Source organism: Erigeron canadensis, chromosome 8, assembly GCF_010389155.1.
Source record: "Erigeron canadensis isolate Cc75 chromosome 8, C_canadensis_v1, whole genome shotgun sequence".
NCBI lineage: Eukaryota > Viridiplantae > Streptophyta > Magnoliopsida > Asterales > Asteraceae > Erigeron > Erigeron canadensis.
The window spans coordinates 18,044,348-18,066,701 of NC_057768.1; the positions used below are offsets into that span (position 1 = coordinate 18,044,348).

The window sequence follows — 22,354 nt, forward strand, 5'->3', positions numbered from 1 at the left end:
TTTAATATTCCTTTGATCGTCCAACAAAAGAACAATACGTGGCTTATTTGGACACCAAGAGAGACTGAAGCTTTCGCCTTTAAAAGCTACAATCCTTGAAGGCATATGTGTGACATTCCTTTGAATCATTCTCCACAAAAGTTCTCTCTGCTCTTATACATAGCTTGGTCTGTGAGAAGTCAGCTTGGGTTGCTTCTCTTGAGCGAGAACTTATTTGATTGTTGTTTGTCATTTCATAGGGTTGTTTAGATATTGTAGGTTATCTTGTTTCCGCAACAACCCTGTAATTCTTTGTATAGATTATTTCTTAATAAAGGATTATATTTGAAAAACGTAATTTGTGTCTAAGAATGTTTATTTTCTGCTTTACTGTTTATTGATTCTTATTACTCATATTGGTTAATCTACTTATTGAATCAATTAAAACCATTTTTTAAAAGAAACTTAAGGAAAAACGAAATAGTTGTATTCACCCCCTCTACAACTACTTGTGTACATTATACTTTGGTATCTTGTTACACCTCTGGGACATAACAAGTGGTATCAGAGCCAGGTTAAGAATTGACTTGACTTGATCCTTGCTTATTTTCGTTAAGTGTAAAGCATTATGTCATCCATTGTAGATAATGGTTCTTCTACCCGACCACTTATGTTTGATAAAGATGATTTTAGTAGGTGGAAATGTCGTATGTCTTTGTTCCTTGAATCCATTGATAACAATGCTTGATATCCTCACGGATGGTCCTCACATACCTACAACTACTGTTGTTGTTGAAGCTGTGGTAAGGGAAGGTCTTCCAACCATTCCTGCCACAGTTAAAACCATTGTGAAGGACAAGGCAGATTGGGAGGATGAGGATAGGAGAGTAGCCAACTTGGATGTGAGAGCTCGTAATTTCATTGTCTAAGCTATGCCTAAAGACATTTATCATTAAATTAAAATGTGTTCAACTGCTAAGAAAATGTGGAGTACTTTGACTGTCATGTTTGAGGGTTGCTCTACCTCCATGGAATCTACCATTACTACTCTCACTAGGAGGTATGAGAGATTTTTCTCTTTGAGAAATGAATCCTTAACTGATACTCATACCTGCTTTAATGCTTTGGTAAATGATTTAACTGTTGTTGGAATCACTAAGAAAAATGAAGTTTTGAAAAGTATATTTCTTGACTCATTACCACCAAAATGGAATAATTACATTTCTTCTGTGAAACTAAGTTCTGTTTATCAAGATCTTGATCTCCCTGGACTTTTTGGTTTACTTCATAATCAAGAATGTTCCGAAGCTGAGAAACTAATTGCTATGGGTGATTCTTATAGTCAGCCTGCTAGTGCACTTGTTGCATCTATGACTGAACACTCTAGTTCAATTTCTAATGAGATCATTCCATGCATCAATAAATCTGTACCTGTGATTTCTAACACTAATTCTATTTGTTCTGAGTCTGATTGTGATGAATCTGATGGTGAGGACTTAGCCAATGAAGTGGCTTTGTTAGCTGAAAGGATAAGAAGGAGATCGTTCAACAAATTCAAAGGAAAAGGTAGAAGTGGGCAAGTTGATAAGACCAAGAAGCCATTTGACATGTCCAAGGTCACTTGCTACAAGTGTGGTAAGCCTGGACACATGGTTGGTGATTGCAGATCCAAAGAGTCTTCCCAAGCTGTGCCACTTAAAGGTGGAAGAAATGAAAAATACTCAAAGCTCAAGACCAAATACAAGGCCTTGAAAGCACAAGTGGCTGAGCTGAGTAAGAAAGTTGAAAAAGATGAGATGAGTATGATAGCCAAAGATTGGGCTGAGAGTGCCATTTCCTCTGATGATGAGAAGTATAAGGATGCCAAGTGCTTTATGGCTAAAGAAAAGTTTGTTGAGGATCTTGTCAAGATTCAACAGCAATCTGAGTCAGCTCACAAGGCATTCAAGTCAGACTGCTCCACCTGAGGTAAATATCTTTTCAAATCTGTGTGACAATGAAAAACTGTCAAGGCTAAATAGACTTGGTGATGAGGTTCTCTTGCAAAAACACTTTAATCAAGAACTTAAAAAGGAAATTTCAATTTTAAAACAAGAAGTAAGCTCAAAGAATTTCACCATTGAAAAACTTGAATCTGAAGTAAAAGCTCAAAAGCAATTAAATGCTATTTTGGTCACTGAAGCTAAAACTTCAGAAGAAAAGTTTTTGAAAATCAAGCACATAACTGAATCATGGTGCACTGGTTCCAAAAGAGCTGCAAAATGTGTTAATGTGCAAGTTCCTCATCAAGTTCAAGCTATTTTTGATGGTGACTAGGATAGAGCTATTGCTATCAGTGAAGTCTGTGCCATGGAACCTTGTTATCAGCCTCCTTCACCACCCAAGATACAAACCAAAGGATAGAACTCTAAACCAATTATATTGGCTCAGAAGTCTGGTATTGGGTTTATTGATCCTAAGAAAATTGGTCAAACCATTGCTGAAGCTGTGTCTGAATCTGATAGGGTAATTGAATTAAATCCTGAGGAAACTCTTGATTTATCAATACTGTCAATTACTCAATCTGTGTCAAATTCTAAGTCTAAAACAAACAATGGTGTGTCTAAAAGGAACAAGAGAAAGTTAGAGATTATAGTGTTCCAAAGAAGAAAAACAAGTTGTTGAAAAATGAGAAGTCTGATTCTAAAGGAAATGTTGTACCAATCAAATCTGTGTCTAATCCAAACCACCTCAAGTCTGACTCTGACAAAATAATTTCAAAATATGTGGAGTCTAGAAAAGGTGAGATTTCCAATGAGATTAATTTACTTACTCAAGTGTTTGATCCCAATTTGGTTGATTAAAGTAAATTAAAAGTTGAATGCAAGAAATCTGGAGTAGGCAAAGGTTTTGTTCAACAAGAGACTCTAAATGTTGCTAAAAAGAATTTCAAATCTGGTAAAGGTCAAATTAAGCAACAATGGGTTTCTAAATGTGATAAGATTATGAGTTCTACTTCCTAATCTGAGTCAGACCCTATGGTCAGCTCTGGTGAACCCATCGTTGGATGGGTTCCCAAAATGAACTAATATCTTTTTGCAAATGCAGGGCTATCACGATGCACATACCTGACACTTGGACAGTGGGTGTTCCAAGCATATGACCGAATGTAAGTCCCTGCTATGTAGGTTTAGGACAAGCGCTGGTCCCAGTGTTACATTTGGAGATGATTCCCAAGGAAGAACTGAAGGATTTGGTATTCTTTCAAATGGTCCCCTTACTTTCAGAAGAGTTTCTTATGTAAATGGTTTGAAGCACCATCTGATAAGTGTGAGTCAATTGTGTGATGCTGGTTATGAAGTAAGATTTCGTTCTAATAAGGGAATAGTTTTGGATTTAGAAAGCAATGTGGTGTTAATTGCAAATAGAGATGAGTCCTTGTACTCTTTTGACATGAGAAATCCAACTGTCTCCAAAGAAGTTTGTTTCATGTCAAAGACTCAAGATGAGCTAAATTGGTTGTGGCATAAGAGGCTGTCTCATATGAATTTGAAAGACATCAACAAGCTGTACAAGAAGGAGTTGGTGTCGGGTCTTCCAGTGATCAAATATGAGAAGGACAAGCTGTGTGGCTCTTGTGAAAAAGGAAAGCAGCACAAGGCCTCTTTCAAGTTAAAGTCATGCTCAACCATTGACAGTTGTTTAGATTTGCTTCACATGGATCTGTTTGGACAATAAGTACCCTCTCATTCACTGGGATGAGATATACTTTGGTCATTGTTGATGAATTTTCAAGATATACCTGGGTTTTCTTTCTAAGGCACAAAAGTGATGCTGCTGACAGTATTATTCATTTCATTAAGCAAGTTGAAATACTCTACAAAAGGCCTGTTAGGTAGTTAAGAAGTGACAATGGAACTGAATTTAAAAATGTCACACTTAACTCATTCTGCAGTGAAACAGGTATTTCACAAGTATACTCAGCAGTAAGAACTCCTCAATAGAATGGCATTGCAGAAATATGAAACAAAACTCTTATTGAAGCTGCCAGATCCATGATGGCACAAAACAATGTCAAAGCTCACTTTTGGGCTGAAGCTATTCACACAGCTTGCTTCACCCAAAATAGATCTCTAATTGTGAAAAGGCACTAGAAGACTTCATATGAACTTCTCAGGGGGAGAAAACCTGAAATTGGTTTTCTTAGAATGTTTGGAAGTCCTTGTTACATTCTAAATCAGAAAGACCATCTTGGAAAGTTTGATGAAAAGGCAGATGAAGGTATCCTACTTGGATATGTAACAATGATGAAGGCTTACAGGGTTTACAATAAGAGAACAAATACTATTGAAAACTCTGTAAATGTAAGTATTGATGAAGGTTGCTCTAAGCCAGCTTGCTCTCCACCTGAAGATAAAGATATTGATTTTGAAGAACTGGATGTTCCTGAGAATGAGCCTCCCTCTAATCCACCAGTTGAAAACAATGATGCTCAAACTCAGGGGGAGCAATTGAATGAAAAAGAAGAGTTAAGTTTTTTTGAAAATGTATAATCTGATCCTACTCCTAATCAAGAAGTGAATCTAATTCCATCAAATGACTCCTAAGCTGACATAGATCACAATGTTCCATCTCAAGCTGATCAACCTTCTCACAAGGATGATCATGCTGAACCATCTAATCTGAGTCAGCCCATTGTCCAAGAATCAAGCAATACACATCATGTGACTAAATGGACAAGGAGTCATCCAATCAACCAAATCATTGGTGATCCTTTATCTGGTATAAAAACAAGAAGGAAGGTAACATGCAATTTCTGCATGTTTGTCAATTTTGTGAGTAAACTGGAACCAACTGAGGTCGCTGAAGCTCTGTCAGATCCATCTTAGGTAAATGCAATGCAAGATGAATTAACACAGTTTGAAAGAAACAAGGTTTGGGAACTTGTTCCAAGACCTCATCATTCTAAAACTGTGATTGGAACCAAATGGGTCTACAGAAACAAGATGGATGAAAGAGGAGTTGTGACCAGAAACAAGGCACGATTAGTAGCTCTTGGATACAACCAAGAAGATGGGATTGACTATAATGAAACCTTTGCTCTAGTGGCAAGACTGGAGGCCATCAGAATGGTTTTGGCTTACTCTGCTCACAAAGGCTTCAAGGTTTATCAAATGGATGTGAAAAGTGCTTTTTTGAATGGGAAGTTGGAAGAAGAAGTCTATATTGAACAACCTCCATGTTTTGAAAGCTCAAAGTATCCGGATCATGTGTTTAAGCTTGATAAGGTTCTCTATGGCCTCAAACAAGCTCCAAGAGCATGGTATGATACTTTATCTAAATTTTTATTAGAAAACAAGTTCAAAAGAGGTAATGTTGACAAGACTTTGTTTGTGAGAAAATATAATGGTGATATTTTACTTGTACAAATATATGTAGATGTTATAATCTTTGGTTCTAGCAGTGAGAGACTTTGCAAAAAGTTTTCTGAATTAATGTGTAAAAAGTATGAGATGAGCATGATGGGAGAACTTAACTATTTTCTTGGTTTACAAGTTAAACAAACCAAAAATGGTATTTTCATAAATCAAGGAAAATATGTTAAAGATTTATTGAACAAATTTGGTTTTAGTGATTGCTCACCTATGAAAACTCCTATGGGAACTGGTGATAAGCTTACTGAAGATAAAAGCGGAAAACCCACTGATGTCACTGCTTATAGGGGTATGATAGGCTCTCTACATTACTTGACTGCCAGTAGACCAGATATTATGTTTGCTACATGTTTATGTGCAAGATATAAGGCTAATCCTAAAGAGTCACATCTTAAAGCTATGAAGAGAATCTTTAGATACCTTAAAGGTAGTCCCAATCTAGGTCTTTGGTATCCCAAAGACTCTGGATTTGATCTAATTGGATATTTAGATTCTAACTTTGCAGGCTGCAAGATTGATAGAAAAAGTACATCTGGAGCTTGTCAATTGTTTGGCAATAGACTTGTAAGCTGGTCTAGCAAGAAGCAACATTCAGTTTCCATCTCTACAGCGGAAGCTGAGTCTGTTGCTGCTGAGAGTTGTTCACAAATTTTGTGGATGCAACTTCAGCTACAAGATTATGATGTCACTGCCTCAAAGACTCCTATCTTTTGTGACAATACAAGTGTCATAGCAATCTCCAACAATCCAGTTGTTCATTATAGGACCGAGCATATTGTATTATATATATATATTTTATACGAATATATATATACTCATTTTAACCTAAATCCCAAATAAATTGTATTTTTCATACTCTCTTATTTTTCTCTCATCTCATTTTAACCTAATCTGTGTTCTGTTCCATCAAAAAAAAATTTAATCTTTTTCTTTCGTACTTTAAATATATATATATATTTTATACGAATATATATATGTGTGGGGACTGAAGCTTTCGCCTATAAAAGCTACAATCCTTGAAGGCATATGTGTGACATTCCTTTGAATCATTCTTCACAAAAGTTCACTCAGCACTTATACACAGCTTGGTTTGTGAGAAGTCAGCTTAGGCTGCTTCTCTTGAGTGAGAACTTATTTGATTGTTGTTTGTCATTTCATAGGGTTGTTTAGATATTGTAGGTTATCTTGTTTCCGCAACAACCTTGTAATTATTTGTATAGATTATTTCTTAATAAAGGATTACATTTGAAAAACGCAATCTGTGTCTAAGAATGTTTATTTTCTGCTTTACTGTTTTATTGATTCTTATTACTCATATTGGTTAATCTACTTATTGAATCAATTAAAACATTTTTTAAAAGAAAGTTAAGGAAAAACGAAATAGTTGTATTCACCCCTCTCTACAACTACTTGTGTACATTATACTTTGGTATCTTGTTACACCTCTAGGACATAACATGTATAGTTTGGTTTCTAGTGATATATGGAAGTATTTAGCGAAGTTCACTTAAGGTGTTATAATAAGTAATCATAATAATGACTGCATCATTATTATAATCACATATTATAGTAGCTCAAGTTATGTCCGTTAAATATGAATGTATTTTAGTATGAAACCATAGGTTGGAGACCTTGTTTGACAATGTGATTTTAAAATGTGACTTTGCTTGTTTATATGCGAATGTGATAGAACATAAGTTTTGCTTGGATGATTGGTTATGAGTTGGTAAAAGTGAAAATTTGAAATAGTTTGCAAAATTAATATGTCGTTAGTCACTTGTAAAGAAAAAAGTATGATAAATACATGGCAAACGTGGAATGTATGCTAATGTGTTGTGATAATTATTTGGTGTATGACCATTGGGTAGTGAGACCTATGGCATCGTTATTATTTGGGGTAAGACCATTGGGTAGTGAGACCCGTGGCATCATTATTGTGTTAAAAGGCCATACGAGATATGACGATGAGAATCAGTTATGCAGTGATGTGATTTAATTGGTTGATTAATGTTATGAAGGCACATAATGTGTGGTAATATAAGGTTGTAGAGTTGGAGACTCATAGTCTAATTATGTTTGTGTAGATTATATGTTGAAAGATCATACAAAGTATAATAAAAAGTAATTGAGTAGTAACATGTTTAAATTGGTAAGTTAAATGTAATAATGGATGCATGTTACATACTGGCATAGAGTCGTAGAGATTGGAAATTCTATTATAAAGATGATTATTTATTTGTGTGATAAAAAACCATACGGAGTATGGCGAATGTGTGTTTGGTTTTGATTGACAAGTTTTCTTGAATGAGCATTTGACTACTTGAGGCATGATAATAGAAGTTAAGATGAAATTTGCATAGTGAGAACATGAAGATTATATGGTAACAATGAATTTGTTAATAATAAGTAGGGTAGTTATGAAGTTAAAATATACTGCTGAAATCTTTCAAGTCAATTGGTTTCTTTCTCTTTGAGAGTGTTTGATGCAATGTGTGAGAATGGATCGCCTAAGAGTGAATGATGCCAAAATTTCGTGAAAGGAGAAGGCGACCTCGTTGAATATTTCTATTATGGAGAAAACAATTGTCTTCGGCGAAAGAAATGAAACAGTCGATTTCTGTTGGTACTTGTGCTCGTGCGTTTGATAATCTGTCACGCGCGCACATGGATGTTACAAAGGAATAGCTAAATGAGTGCATAAATTAAGCATAAATAGTCGAATACATGGTTCAAATGAGCAAAACATAGTTCACAAACATAAATTTCGTAGCACTAAAATAAAATGTAAGATAAGTTCCCACGCAGGGGAAACGGTTAGGCCTAATGCCAACTAGCACATAAAAGAAAAGCATGCAAAACTCCAAATCCTAAGCCTGCAGTCTGCTACGAGTCCCATGCTACCATTCCTAGCCACGATTAGCTTGAATACCTGAAAGGAATACTTAAAAGAGTCAACACAAAGGTTGGTGAGTTCGTAGGTTTGAAATCATGTTTGTATACTTGAAACTTCATTTGAAATCGCAATTCGTTTACTTGAGTAATTACTTGAAAATGTCTATCATTTGAATAAGTATGTTTATGCCGTTAAATATGAACACTCAATTGACGTAGTATGAATGTGGCTTTAGACCTACTCATGATACATATAGTGTGAATGCAGATATAAGTGTGCCCTTAAAGTCGACATGGCTAGAATGAATACAAGTATGAAGCCTCTTATGGTTCTTGACCTGGCTAAATGAATCTCAATATGAAGCCGCTTATGGTCATAGACCTGGTTGAAGTGAATAACAATATGAAGTCGCTTACGGTCATATACTTGGCTAAAATGTACCAATATCATACGGTAGTCTAAAAGCCATATAATAGAAATGAAAACAAGTACGGAATAAATGAAAACACATTTTGTATTTCTTTCAACCCAAATCTTAATTAAAAAGGGGCTACGAAGACTCACTTGACAGCTAGCAACAAGTTTAAGCTAAGCAAGATATCAGAAAGCAAGAAATCAGCAAGCAATCAATCTGTTACAAGTTATCACAATTAAGTATGTATTCATTATAGGAAAGTGTGCTCATAACGTGCCACCAAGTGTTAACTAAGTTGTCCAAAAGCGTCCGAGTTTGACTTTGACCAAAATTTACAAGTTTGACTAACGTTGACCGAATTACGAGTTTGACTAAGTTGACCAAAGTAGACTACGTTGACCAAAATTGACTAAGTTGACCAAGGTTGACTAAAGTTGACTAAATCGGGGTAGTAATCGAAGTCCGAGGTCTCGATTGAAATTCGAGGTCTTAAAGTGATCTTGAGGTCTTAAATTGAATTTAGGGTCTTATTTCACTAAAAGACAAAACTGAAATTAAGAGCCTAGATTTGAGAGGCTAGTAAATCTGGGTATTATTTTGAAAATACGAGGTCACAAATGAAATACGAGGTCGCAAATGAAATACGAGGTCACATTTGAAATACGAGGTCGTAAATGGAAATACGGGGTCACAAATGAAATACGAGGTCACATTTGAAATACGAGGTCTCAAATGAAAATACGAGGTCACAAATGAAATACGAGGTCGCAAATGGTGGGGTCGTAAACTGGGTTGTTCTTCCCCAAAATTCATTCTGGGAAACCCTAATCGTTTATTTCGATCTGAAAGGTGTTTTTAATATCAAATTGTACTTTTAGACTCCCTAATATGATGGGAAAACAATCCTAAAGTCGGAAACTCAAAAAACGGACTTAAACTCGAAAACCCATTTGAACAAAGTTTATGAAAAGTATACAAAAATCCTTATAACTCAAGATTTTGTTAACGAAATCACACGAAACTTTGACAAAAGTTGTAGTATATGATTCTAAACGTTTTGGACGTAAAAAGTTTAATACTTGGTGTGTGTAGTGTGTGGATTCAAAGAAAAACCGAAAAATAACAAAAGAAGAGCATAAAAAGGGGTTTTGATTTTATACCTTAAATCCGTAAAATAGATGTTTGTAATGATGTTTAGGACGTGAAAACACTGTTATTGAAGCTTATTCTAAACAAAACAAGGTTGATTTTTGATAAAACTTGTTGTAAAATGGGGTAGTAATGGTGAGGTAGTAATAATAGGTTAGTAAAGGAGAATGGGGTAGCAAAGGGTTTGTGTGTGTTTTTGCTAGGAGGCTAAGGTGGTGAAAAATGAGAGTTTGGGGAGAATGAGAGTATTAATATGTAGGGTTAGATAGGAAGGTTCCAAGCTAACCCACGAATACGATGCCAGACTTGAAATACGAGGCCACACAAATACGATGCTACATTAAAATTACGAGGGCATTTTTTTTAAATGCGAGGTCGCATTCTCAAGTTTAAAAATTTTATTTTGACTCAAAAGTTTTCGTGGTCAACTCACGGGTGTTACAGTCTCCCCCACTTAAAGGAATTTCGTCCCGAAATTCAGATTTCGCATCATGTTTCAAGTTTGAATCCACATCAAGTTTCCAAACATCAAGTTGCACGTTAAGTTTCAAGTATGTAATCCACATTAAGTATCAAGTAGAATGTTTCACATTGAGTTTCAAGCATCATATCACATAGCAAGCGTCAAGTATCATACCACTAAGTTCTCAAGTTTACTTACTAGTTTGTGGTTTCAAGTTAAGCGAATAAGTGTGGATACTTAAGCTTCATTTGATCTTCTCGCTCCCAGGTAAACTCTGGGCCTCTACGGGAGTTCCAACGAACTTTCACGATAGTATATTTATGTCTTTTCAGCTTTTTGACTTCCCGATCCATAATTTCGACGGGTTCTTCCTTGAAACTTAAGTCATTATCTACTCGAATCTCGTTTAAAGGAACGTATGTTGTTTCGTCGGCTAAACACTTCTTAAGGTTCAATACGTGGAATACATCATGTACATTCCTAAGCTCTTGTGGAAGTTTCAAACGGTAAGCTACAACACCAACTCGTTCTGTAATCTCAAATGGTCCAATATATCTTGGAGCTAGTTTCCCTCTTTTTATGAATCTGACCACGCCCTTCGAAGGCGACACCTTAAGCATTACTCGATCACCAACCTGAAACTCTAGCGATTTCCTTCGGTTGTCAGCGTACTTCTTTTGTCTGTCTCTTGCTTTCATGAGTTTCTCCTTGATTTGTGCAATCCTTTCAGTAGCTTCCAAAATGATTTCAGGTCCTATCAACTGCATGTCTCCCACTTGGTGACATGCAAGTGGAGATCGACACTTTCTTCCATACAAAGCCTCAAAAGGCGGGAATCCAATGCTCGAATGATAACTATTGTTATAAGAGAACTCTACTAGTGGGAGGTGAGTGTCCCAACTACCTCCAAAGTCGATGACACACGCTCTTAGCATGTCTTCCAGGGTCTGAATGGTTCTCTCGCTCTGGCCGTCTGTTTGAGGATGATAAGCTGTGCTCATATCTATTCGTGTTCCAATGGCTTGTTGCATTGATTTCCAAAATCTTGATGTAAATCGACTATCTCTGTCGCAAATGATCGACACAGGGACGCCGTGCTTAGCTACAATCTTCTTAAGATACAGACGCGCATACTGTTCCATCTTATAATCTTCGTGTATGGGTATAAAATGGCTGACTTGGTCAGTTGATCTACCACCACCCATACTGCATCCTTTCCACTACTTGTTTTTGGTAACTTCGTGACAAAGTCCATGGTAATGCTTTCCCACTTCCATTTGGGAAGCTCTGCTTGCGTCAGTAGCCCTCCTGGTTTCTTATGCTCTGCTTTGACCTTCAGACATGTTAAGCACTTGCTCACATAAATGGCTGCATCATTCTTCATTCCTGGCCACCAGAATAAATCTCGAAGGTCTTGATACATCTTATCTATTCCTGGATGAATAGAATATCTTGATTTGTGCGCTTCGTCCATTATCAGGTTTCTTAATCCACCAAACACTGGTACCCATAGTCTGTCAGCAAAATAAAGTGCACCATCATCTCTTTGCTCAAATTGTGCTTCCATACTTTGTAACCCTTCTTTGTCAATGTTTTCTTTCTTGATAGCTTATACTTGTGCTTCGATAACTTTACCCTTTAAACTATTGTGCACAGTAATGCTCATGGCCCTAATTCGTCTTAGCCTAACTCTTTCCTTCCTACTCAAGGCATCTGCTACTACGTTTGCCTTGCCTGGATGCTATTGAATCTCACAATCGTAATCGCTAAACAACTCTAGCCATCGTCTCTGGCGCATATTAAGATCTTTCTGGGTGAATATATGTTGTAGGCTCTTATGATCTGTGTATATCACACTCTTCGTCCCGTACAGGTAGTATCTCCAACATCTAAGCGCAAAAACGATAGCTCCTAACTCCAAATCGCGAGTCGTGTAATTCCACTCATGAATCTTCAGTTGGCGAGAAGCATATGCGATATCCTTTCCTCGCTGCATCAATACACATCCCAAGCGCTGACCCGACGCGTCACAGTAGACGATAAAATCATCGGATCCTTCTAGGAGACTTAAGACCGGTGCATTACATAACTTCTCCTTCAATATTCTAAAAGCTTCTTCTTGTTTCTCACCCCAATCGAAGCTCCTATCTTTGTGTGTCAACAATGTAAGAGGTTGTGCTATCTTTGAGAAGTTTTCGATGAAATGTCGATAGTAGCCTGCCAACCCTAAGAATTGTCAGATTTTTGTCGGTGTCTCTGGCCTTCTCCAATTCTCCACCGCTTCTATCTTGCTAGGGTCGACTTTTATTCCATCCTTGTCAACTACATGACCCAAGAACTTCACCTTTTCCAACCAAAATTCACACTTCAAAAATTTTCCGTACAACTTTTCAGCCCTCAGAAGTTCTAAAGCTTGTCTCAGATGTACTTCATGCTCTTTCTTAGTCTTCGAGTAGATAAGGATATCGTAAATGAAAACAATGATGGACTGATCTAAATAGGGTTTACATACACGGTTCATTAGGTCCATGAAAACGATAGGCGCATTTGTTAATCCAAATGGCATCACCAAAAACTTGAAGTTCCCATATCTCGTGCTAAATGCTGTTTTCGGTACGTCTTCCTCGCGGACTCTTAACTGATGGTAGCCCGAACGAAGGTCTATCTTAGAGAAGTACTTTGGGCCTTGCAACTGATCGAATAAATCATCAATACGCGGTAAAGGATATCGATTCTTAACAGTTAACTTGTTTAGCTCGCGATAATCGATGCACATGCGAAAGGATCCGTCTTTCTTCTTAACGAATAATACCGGCGCACCCCATGGCGAGGAACTCGGCCGAATGAATCCCTTGTCTTGTAACTCTTGTAACTGTGTCGCGAGTTCTTGCATTTCAAAAGGAGCTAAATGGTACGGTGCCTTTGCTACAGGAGTTACATTAGGTAAGAGATCGATTCGGAATTCAACTTGTCGAGACGGAGGCAATCCCTGAATGTCATCAGGAAATACATCGGGAAATTCACGGACTATCAGAATATCTGCTAGTTTGATTACTACAGTTGTCGTACTCATCAGATTTCGTTTGTTTGACTCAGATCGTTCACCTTGGATTTCTAGTAAGCCTCCCCCACTTAAGGGGATTCTAAGGATTTTTGCGCGGCACACAATGGTTGCATCTACGAGGGATAACCAATCCATCCCCACGATTACATCGAAACTACCCATATCAAATGGGACTAAGTCGATATAGAATGAATGAGTATGAAGTGTTAACACACATTTAGGCACAATTTGATTTAATTTAGAGATTCCACCACTAGCTACTTCAATTTCATAGTATGCATGAGTACGAATAGGTTTCACATTTATAGAGAACCCAAAGTTAGTAGAAATAAAACTGTAGTCGGCACCCGAATCGAATAACACAGTAGCCATATGGTTGTTTAAAAGAAAGGTACCCGTGACAACGTTTGGATCATTAGTGGCTTCCATAGCATTCAAGGCAAAGACTCGGCCCCTGGCCTGCTCGGCTTGGTTAACTCTTGGTGGATTAGGTGCTGCAATTTGTAGTGGATTCTGATTGACTGCGGCTAGAACTGGTCTTCTAACAACTCTAGGGAGACCATTTCTGGCGTTCAACGGAGGGAAAGCATTTCTAGTGTTCATCGGTACCACATTCTATGGTGCTACTTGGACTCTGGGGTTTCTACAATCCTTGGCTAGGTGCCCAAACTTATAACAGTTGTAACACGATCGACATGGTACGTGTAAGTCCCTCCGATCTTGCATTACTATCAAACCAGAGATCGACTTAAGGATATGTCAAGGTGCAAAAATTCCTCGAGATAACCCACGGTTTATATATCTACCTTTAGATGATATATATATCACTCTATATATATATATCTTTTACGTGATGATAAACACTCCGGGAATGGCTCTCCGGACGCATCTTAACAAACACGTGGTAACTTGCAATCTACGAGCCGTTTGGGGGCCGGGTGTGTGTTTGCGGTTCGTGCACGAGATGAGTATTACCTACGAGATCAACCGTGCGTGTTCTTAGTTTTCTCTCTCTAGGATTTTCTCTTTTCTCTCTCTACACCCTTGTTGGAACACACATACACACACCCTCTATATATAGGCAAGGACTTAGGAACACGCAAATGGCACTTTGCGTGTTCTTAAACACATAGGCCCATGCGTGTTTCTGAGCCCAAGCTCATTAGGGTTTTGGCCTGTTTCTGTGGGCATAACATACTTTTGCTTGTTTCCACAGAAACTCTCAAAGCATTTGAGAGTTCTTGAGAAGAAGTATATTTTTGCTTGTTTCTTAGAAACTCTCAAATGAATATTTGAGTGTTCTTACTTTGACCAAGCAAGACTTTTTGCTTGTTCCTAAGAACCCTCAAATAACACTTAGGATATGGTGAGTAAATGTCTTTACTGCTGTCAAGACGCAGAACCAACATTATACTCTGAGTTAATGTCTTTACTGCTGTCAAGACGCTGAACCGACATTAACACAACTAATGCTTTAACTGCTGTAAAGATACGCTGAACTAGCATTAGCCTTTGACACACTTCAACTGCTGTGAATACGCAGAAACAATGTCGACAATATTACCTACTGGAAGTGTGTATATAAGACTAATGTTCAAACTGCTATAAATACGGAGCAACACAAATGTCTTAACTTCCCTCTGGAAGTACATTAAGTTAATATCTCAACTGCTGTAAATACGTAGAAACAATATTAACTTAATGACTCTTTACATTTAATGTCTAAAACCTGCAAAGTACAAATAATAAACAATCATATAAACGTAAGTTGCAGCCCAATTGGATTACACAAAATATGCCAGGGTAATATTAAGGCAAACGATAATTACAAGATAATTACATGACTTGAAATTATACACAAATATACAACACATATCTAGAATGCTCATGTCACCGAGAATCATGCATTAACAGTCTCCCCCTTGACATCAGCATCTAGATATGGCCTTCAAGTCTTCGTTTGTCATCCTAAGTGTGGCCAAAAAACCCTCTTCAGGAACTTCAGACGTTCTTCATGCTCTTTTGCTCTTCTTTCTCCTTTCGACCTGAGCTTCCTTCTCAAAATCCGAGTCGGACTCTGTCGGTGAATCTGTGCTTCTGCCTGCAGCAAGTCTTTGAGCTTTTTTTTGATCTGCCCTCGATCCAGGATCATTTGGCTTGATCATGTCGGCCATTACATTTTGATATGTCATGTTATCGTGTCCGAACTTCAGAAAAATCTCGTTCTTCAGATTTAAGGTTCCAGAAGAGTCTGATGATATCACATCATCTCTAGAAAGAATCGGAACATTCTGGTGACCAACTGCTACATCTCCCATCGGTCGTTCCTGGGCACCAACTTCAACATCTCTAGTTAGTGTGGGACTAGCATCGGCAGGTGCTTTCTCTTTCTCTTCAGCTGTGGGGGCTCGAGAGGTACCAGCAACACCAGGGTGGCTTTGCTCCCCTGAGATATAACACTCCTCGTGCCTATTGGAAATCTTGAGGTCTCTCTTTGTCTGCTTGGATCATCTCCTTCGTCGTCTCTTCTTTCCCTCCTAAGGGCATCATCCTTGCAGGTTGGCTGTATCTCCCCCCTGAGACTTAAGATTTCTAATGATCTCATTCAGCTGGTCATAGTCGTCATCGAAGCTTGTCAAACCTACAGTCTGGCTCTTTATAACTTCAGTGTGATTTTCCAATCTTTCGAAGATCAACTTCAGGTGCTTGGTTGTCTCATATTGGATCGATTGTAGAGCCTCCTACCTTGTTCGAAGCTGTGTATTTTTAGACCTCAACTCTTCACGCTCCTGACGATGTGATTCTTCCTGCTTGGACAGATTCTCTGTCAAGCTAGCAACCATAGCTCTCATATCAGCCACTTACTTTACAAACCCAGATATGTCATCGCTGTTGGTTCTGGAGCTGCTTGGTTGGGAAGACATCACTGATGGTCGAGAAGGAATAGTTGGTGGTGCAGTTGGTCTTGGTGCAGCCGGTCTGATGATAGCTGCATGTGGTTGTTGGATTGCAGAAGTTCCAACAACCGGAAGAGTAACTGTAATTTCTGGCACTGATGTTGTTGCGGCACCGGTGAAAGATGTGAATGCAGACCCTGTAGTTGAAAGTCTGATTCTTGTACTTCCTTGCTCAACCGGTGGCCTCATCATCAAACCCTTACCTCCTCCCCTAGGTCTAGCAGTTACCTCCTCAGAATCTTTCTGCACAAGCTTAGACAAACGACTCGATCCTTCTTCAACTGCCGCACCCATCGTGGCACCAAGTCTCTGAGACTTTTGAGTGCCAGATGTGCCTTCATCAGCCCTCTTTCTCCTCCTAGGCTGAAGAGGCCCACTATTTTTTTCTTCCTCCTCCTCAGGCTGGAAGTCTGCATTAGCCCTGAGTTCCCTTTCAGATTGAGAAGCAAGTTGTTCTTGTCTAAGCCTGCGTGCTCTTTCTTGAGGGTCCTCTTGACCATCATCATCATCATCATCATCATCATCATCATCATCATCATCATCATCATCATCATCATCATCATCATCATCATCATCATCATCATCACTAGAGCTGTCCTCTATACTGATCATAGTGGCATAAGAATCACTACTTGCCGTATCATCGGCCTCGTGATCCTCGAACAGCTCTTCAATATCTTCATCTAGATCGGCCTGAGCATCAAAATGTTGAACCTGATTTAGAACATCATTTGGTTCGAACATTTGTTGTGCAACCTCCGCAGCTACTTCAGCATTACCATGACCCTGTTCCACTTGAAAGAACAAGTCATCTACTGCTTCAGCATCAACTGGGGGTTGTTGCACAGGAGGTTGTTGTTGTTGTTGTTGTTGTTCTTGGTGTGCTGCAGGTGGTTGTTGGGGAGCTTGCTTTGGAGCTGCAGCAAAATTTCCTTCAACATCTGAACCGTCATGGGCAAAACCATCAATAACCGGAGCAATGTATGCCGGATTGATGACAGCACCGAAGAGACGTCTATCAGTCGGTCGGGCTAGAGGTGGGAGAGAACCTCTATACTTGTAACTATCAGAGAATATACGATTTGGCATAGTAGTTACATGCCCGACAATACCCACCTGAGGAAGATTGGGCAGACGGGCGTTGATGATATCATAATAAATCGAGGATACATCAAGAAACGCTCATTTCCGTCTGCACCAATTTGCCGCCTTATCTCGTTGAAGAAGTAACGAGAGAAGCTATATGGCTTGTTTAGCACAAGGGAGACAACTTGGGACTGGGTCTCGATATTTAGCTTATCATACCCCGTCTATCTATTGCTAAGAGCCGCCAAAACCACGTGACTGAAGAACTTCCATCTTCCGTGAATGAAGTTCTTCATGAAGGTGTTCTGGTTTTGAGCACCAACATAACCCATTCTTCTGTAAACTCTATATCGTAGTGCTAATGGGTATCCGGTGGGACCATTTGCTCCTCCCTTTTGAGCTTCAGTACCCAATCCAAGTATCTGGATCAAATATTGAGGAGTGAAGTGGATGACTTGATTGTTCACCGTAGCTTCTATCCTCTCATTATTCCCAGCTATATATCTAGCATAAGCCCAGAATTGACGAAGATACGTCAATCTGATCACAGGGTTGGCAGTGAGAACCCTTCGAATTCTGGATTGTTGAAAAAACTCCAGAATAGGAACAAATTCTGCTGCATTCGCCTGGTGGACATCCATGTTAATCAAGTAGTTATGATTGCTGTGGAATTGTCTTTCAGCCATCTGCATAAACATATAAACAACAAAACATTAACAACAACAAACCAAGTCGAACTTTAAAGCTTTTAAACATTTCCTAAGCCCCTGATACACATTGTTTCATTGGGTCTAGAAATGTTATTTACTTTAATAATCGACCAATAATGTCAATCTTTAAGGTTCTTAAACATTTTCTAAGCCCCTAGAACTCTTAGTTCTATCGGCTCTGAGAATTTTATCCGCCTTAACTATCGACATACAATGTCAAAATTAAAACTCTTAAACATTTTCTAAGCCCCTGAAACTCTTAATTTTATCGGCTCTGAAAGTATTATCCATTTTAATTGTTGACAAACACTGTCATGGTTTAAAGTCCTTAATCACTTTCTAAGCCCCTGAAACTCTTAGTTTCATTGGCTCTGAACATGATTATGCACCTTAAATAATGATAAATACGTTGAATGATAGACCTATTTTTTATTTCCCATGAAATAGAAACCATTTCTTTGCATATTTCGCAAAAAAAAATTTTTTTAAGGTTTCTCAAAACAACATGTCGAAATTAAAACTTTTAATAGTTTTTTCATAAGAAGTGAGACCACTTTTCTGAAAGTCATTTTAAAAACTTGATTAAGTTTTAATGACCGACAACATAAGATACATGTCCTTTCTAATTTGACTAGTTTAAAATTTTCCCGATATGAAAATTTTAAAAGTCCTAGAATCGACAATTTCCTTATACATACACATATGATGACAATGCACACATATGGTGTCAGGTTTGACTAGTCAATGCGAGATGTGTTTCATATTTTACTTAATTTAAAAATTTAATTTAAAAAAAAAAATTTATGTCATGAAACACGCATATAGTGCCACAACACGCAAATGGTGACAAGCGCGCATATGGGTGTGTTTGACAACAAGAACTCGCAAAGGGTGTTGACTGGTCAAATGCGTGGTTCTTGTGATGTCGTCATTACGAACACGCAAAACTGGATCCTTTTGAAATTTGAAGATCTGGGCTCCAAAGAACACGCATATGACTCAAGGACACACATATGGCTGTTCATCTTCTTCAAACACAATTAAGTTGGTTTTGAACTCAAAACCTTTAAATCTGGTATGATTAGCATCACATTGACCCGATTTAATCGTTTTTACGTTCTATTTCCATATCCATTTCGAGTATCTAGTCCTTTTTAGTGATTTTATAACCGAGAATGAAAAAAAAACTAAATCTTGACAATTTTGATCTTGAAATTTGGACTTAAAAATCTTCTTAATCATATACCTTTGTTCAAAAAGTGTTAATGAAAGTGTTATTAGTCACAAAAACACGTAAAGATCAAGTGTTGTGAATCGAAGACGATGAATAGTGCTCGGTCTAGGGAAACGCACAGATGGAAAGTATTTTTCAAGAAACACGTATATAATTTAGGATAATGACCCAATGCATGTTCTTTTTCTATATATACTCAATATAAACACGCAAACCCTACTATCCACATTAACACGCAAATCCGACCCACTTGGCTAAACACGCATATCGGCCCATTATGCCAAACAAGCATATAAGCCCACTTGGTCAAATACGCATATTGGTCCAACTAGATGAAATATGTGTATAGAAGCCCACTTGACACAAACACGCAAGTCAATCTAGTGTAAAATACAAAAAGTTAATCCCACTTGACTATTATATGTATTAATAGCCCATTTTGCTAAAAACGTACATGAGTCCACTTGGTGTGCATTGTGTATTAGACATGACCTATCATTCTTAGATTCAAGGAAGCTTGATTTACAAAAAGTCAATATTCACAAACTTGATTAACACATTTAAAATTCACATAGAATTTTACTGAACTCGATATAATTAACAAAAAGAATTCTTTAGAAAGCATGACAATAGTAATATAAACCACTTTTTCACATTAACAATATCATACTTTTCTCAATAAAGAAAATTCTTCAAAGTTGTCGCCACTTAAAACATCTTGCAAGGAAATAAAAACATTAAATTATGACCCACTTTGTCAATAACTAATGAAATTTAATGCACTATCTTTAAGTGTTGACATTGACAGCAATTGGACACACAGAATGTTGTAAAATAAATTCAAATACAACAAAAATAGATGATACAAAATTAATCACCCTCAAATAATTTCCCCGTCATCATTTTTGTCTCCGTTTGAATTTAACTGAGTTGTTGATATGTAAGTATATTCTGTTTCCACTATAAGCTTGAGGTTTCTCCATTCCGGACTGGATAGACTCAATTTTCATATACTTTGGAGATCTTTCATCTTGTCAGTTAACACACATCCGGATAAGATAAATAAAACTGCAACAACATCAACAGACTCATGAGATCTATGCAACACATGCATTTGTCTTAAAAAGAAATAACTCAATTATGAAAATACTTATACAGATTTGACAGATAACATACAATAGATTCTCACACTTAAGATTAGAATCTATACAATTATGAAGTCATTTCATACAATAAGCAGATTCAATTCAATTATTCTTAAAAAAAAAAATTACAAATCAAAATATCTGTCAAATACATCAATTAAATGATTCTGTTTAACCTAAAGTATCTAAACTTAACTTTCCGTGCAATTTCAAAACAAGACCTAATTTGAGGTGTACACAACACACTCAAATTCATACCTTTAATGTTACACTTCTTCCTTGTCACAGATCATATTTTTACTTGTGTTTACCAAGAACACAAACAAGTCCCTTTGGAATCTAAAAAACTCTTATCATTTTCTCTCATGCAGTAGATCCTCCTTATTGAACAAGAACCTTACGAAGCATAAAGTTACAAGATCAATCACAGGGACTTTTGACTCAAAGTCACTCCAAACAATCTTGTAACAGTCAGGCTTAATACTGTCATTGTGATATGCCTTACGGAGCATAAAGCTTAGAAAATCAATCACAATAACTTTAGAATCAAAGTTACTCTAATCAACCTTAAAATAGTTATGCTTAGTCTGGCATATGAAATATACCCTACTGAGCATGTAATTTGAAAGTCAATCACAGTATTCTTCATGGGTGAAGGTACTCTAATCAACCTTAGAATGAACATACTTAGTCTGATACATGTGATAGGTTCTAGAAGAAACAATTACTACTAAAGAGATCGGATATAGCAAATGAGTAAACTTAAATGCCATATTGAACAGTCATTTCTCTTGCAGTAACAACTTCCCCATTAAACCATTATTGTATTTTTGTGGTACATTTTCTGATTTTTTTAAATCAAGAAAGTTCTAGAAAGAACAATTACTACTAAAGAGATCAGATATAGCAAATGAGTAAACTTAAATGCCATATTGAATCGTCATTTCTCTTGTAGTAACGACTCCCCTTAAACTATAGATAACAACCAAGAATTTCTCATTCCATTTAAATGGACTAGAAACTCAAAACACGATCGATCAAAGGCCTTAGTGTAAGCATCATATGTAACTCAACATTGCATATTCATCATTTGGATAACATTAATCATTGATTTAATAATCAAATTATCACAAATGATTTATTAACAAGTATAAAGTAAAGTAGAGACTTTATCTATACCCATTTTTCTCAAAGTTGTTCCTTTATAACAGAATTATAAATCAACATTTATGAGACTTGCACTGTGAGTCACAACGATAGAGACAAAAGAATAAATAAGTACGATAACCCACTATGTTATCTAATAAAAGTGTGCCTAGAACTCAGTCATCGATAACCATTTATACATGATCTTCCTTGACTGGGTTCTTCGCACGAATAAAGGGAGTTAGTTTTCTTCATCAAGAACCCAGACCTTCTTTGTCCAGATTCTCCCTGAGAGACCTTTGATGATTCTCCAACATGAAAGCTTTGAGGAGTTAATTTAAAATCGTTTCTACTTCTTCCAGCAAATCTATCATAATATGTACTATGATATTCTGTAGGCTTAGCAGGAGATTTGTTACTTGAAGAAGCATATTTTGAAGAAACCGATTTCTTAACAACCCCCTTTGATTTTTTAATAGATAAGGGAAGCACAGGAATCTTTTGAGAAGAACCAACAAGACTTCCAGTTGACCTCTTGTGTTGTTCATTCAATATATCTTTTCCCTTCAATCTTTGAGAACTAATTCTTAAATTTCTCTCATTTAGCCTGGATAGGTTGTTTGAGGATTGATCATCATTGCTTGTAGATGCATTAATGTTTGACCCTTTGCTTGGACATTTACTTGCAGAGTGACCTTT

The 22,354-nt window shown here is 37.3% G+C and overlaps 1 protein-coding gene across 1 annotated transcript; it reads left to right on the plus strand.

Annotated features, from left to right (window-relative positions):
- Positions 1-941: 941 nt before the first annotated feature.
- On the plus strand, positions 942-4,511 carry LOC122610360. The gene is made up of 7 exons (XM_043783354.1): positions 942-1,927; positions 1,992-2,256; positions 2,410-2,484; positions 2,589-2,760; positions 3,067-3,127; positions 3,246-3,683; positions 4,136-4,511. Exons 1-7 carry the CDS (start codon positions 942-944, stop codon positions 4,509-4,511), a joined length of 2,373 nt encoding a protein of 790 aa, XP_043639289.1.
- Positions 4,512-22,354: the final 17,843 nt, after the last annotated feature.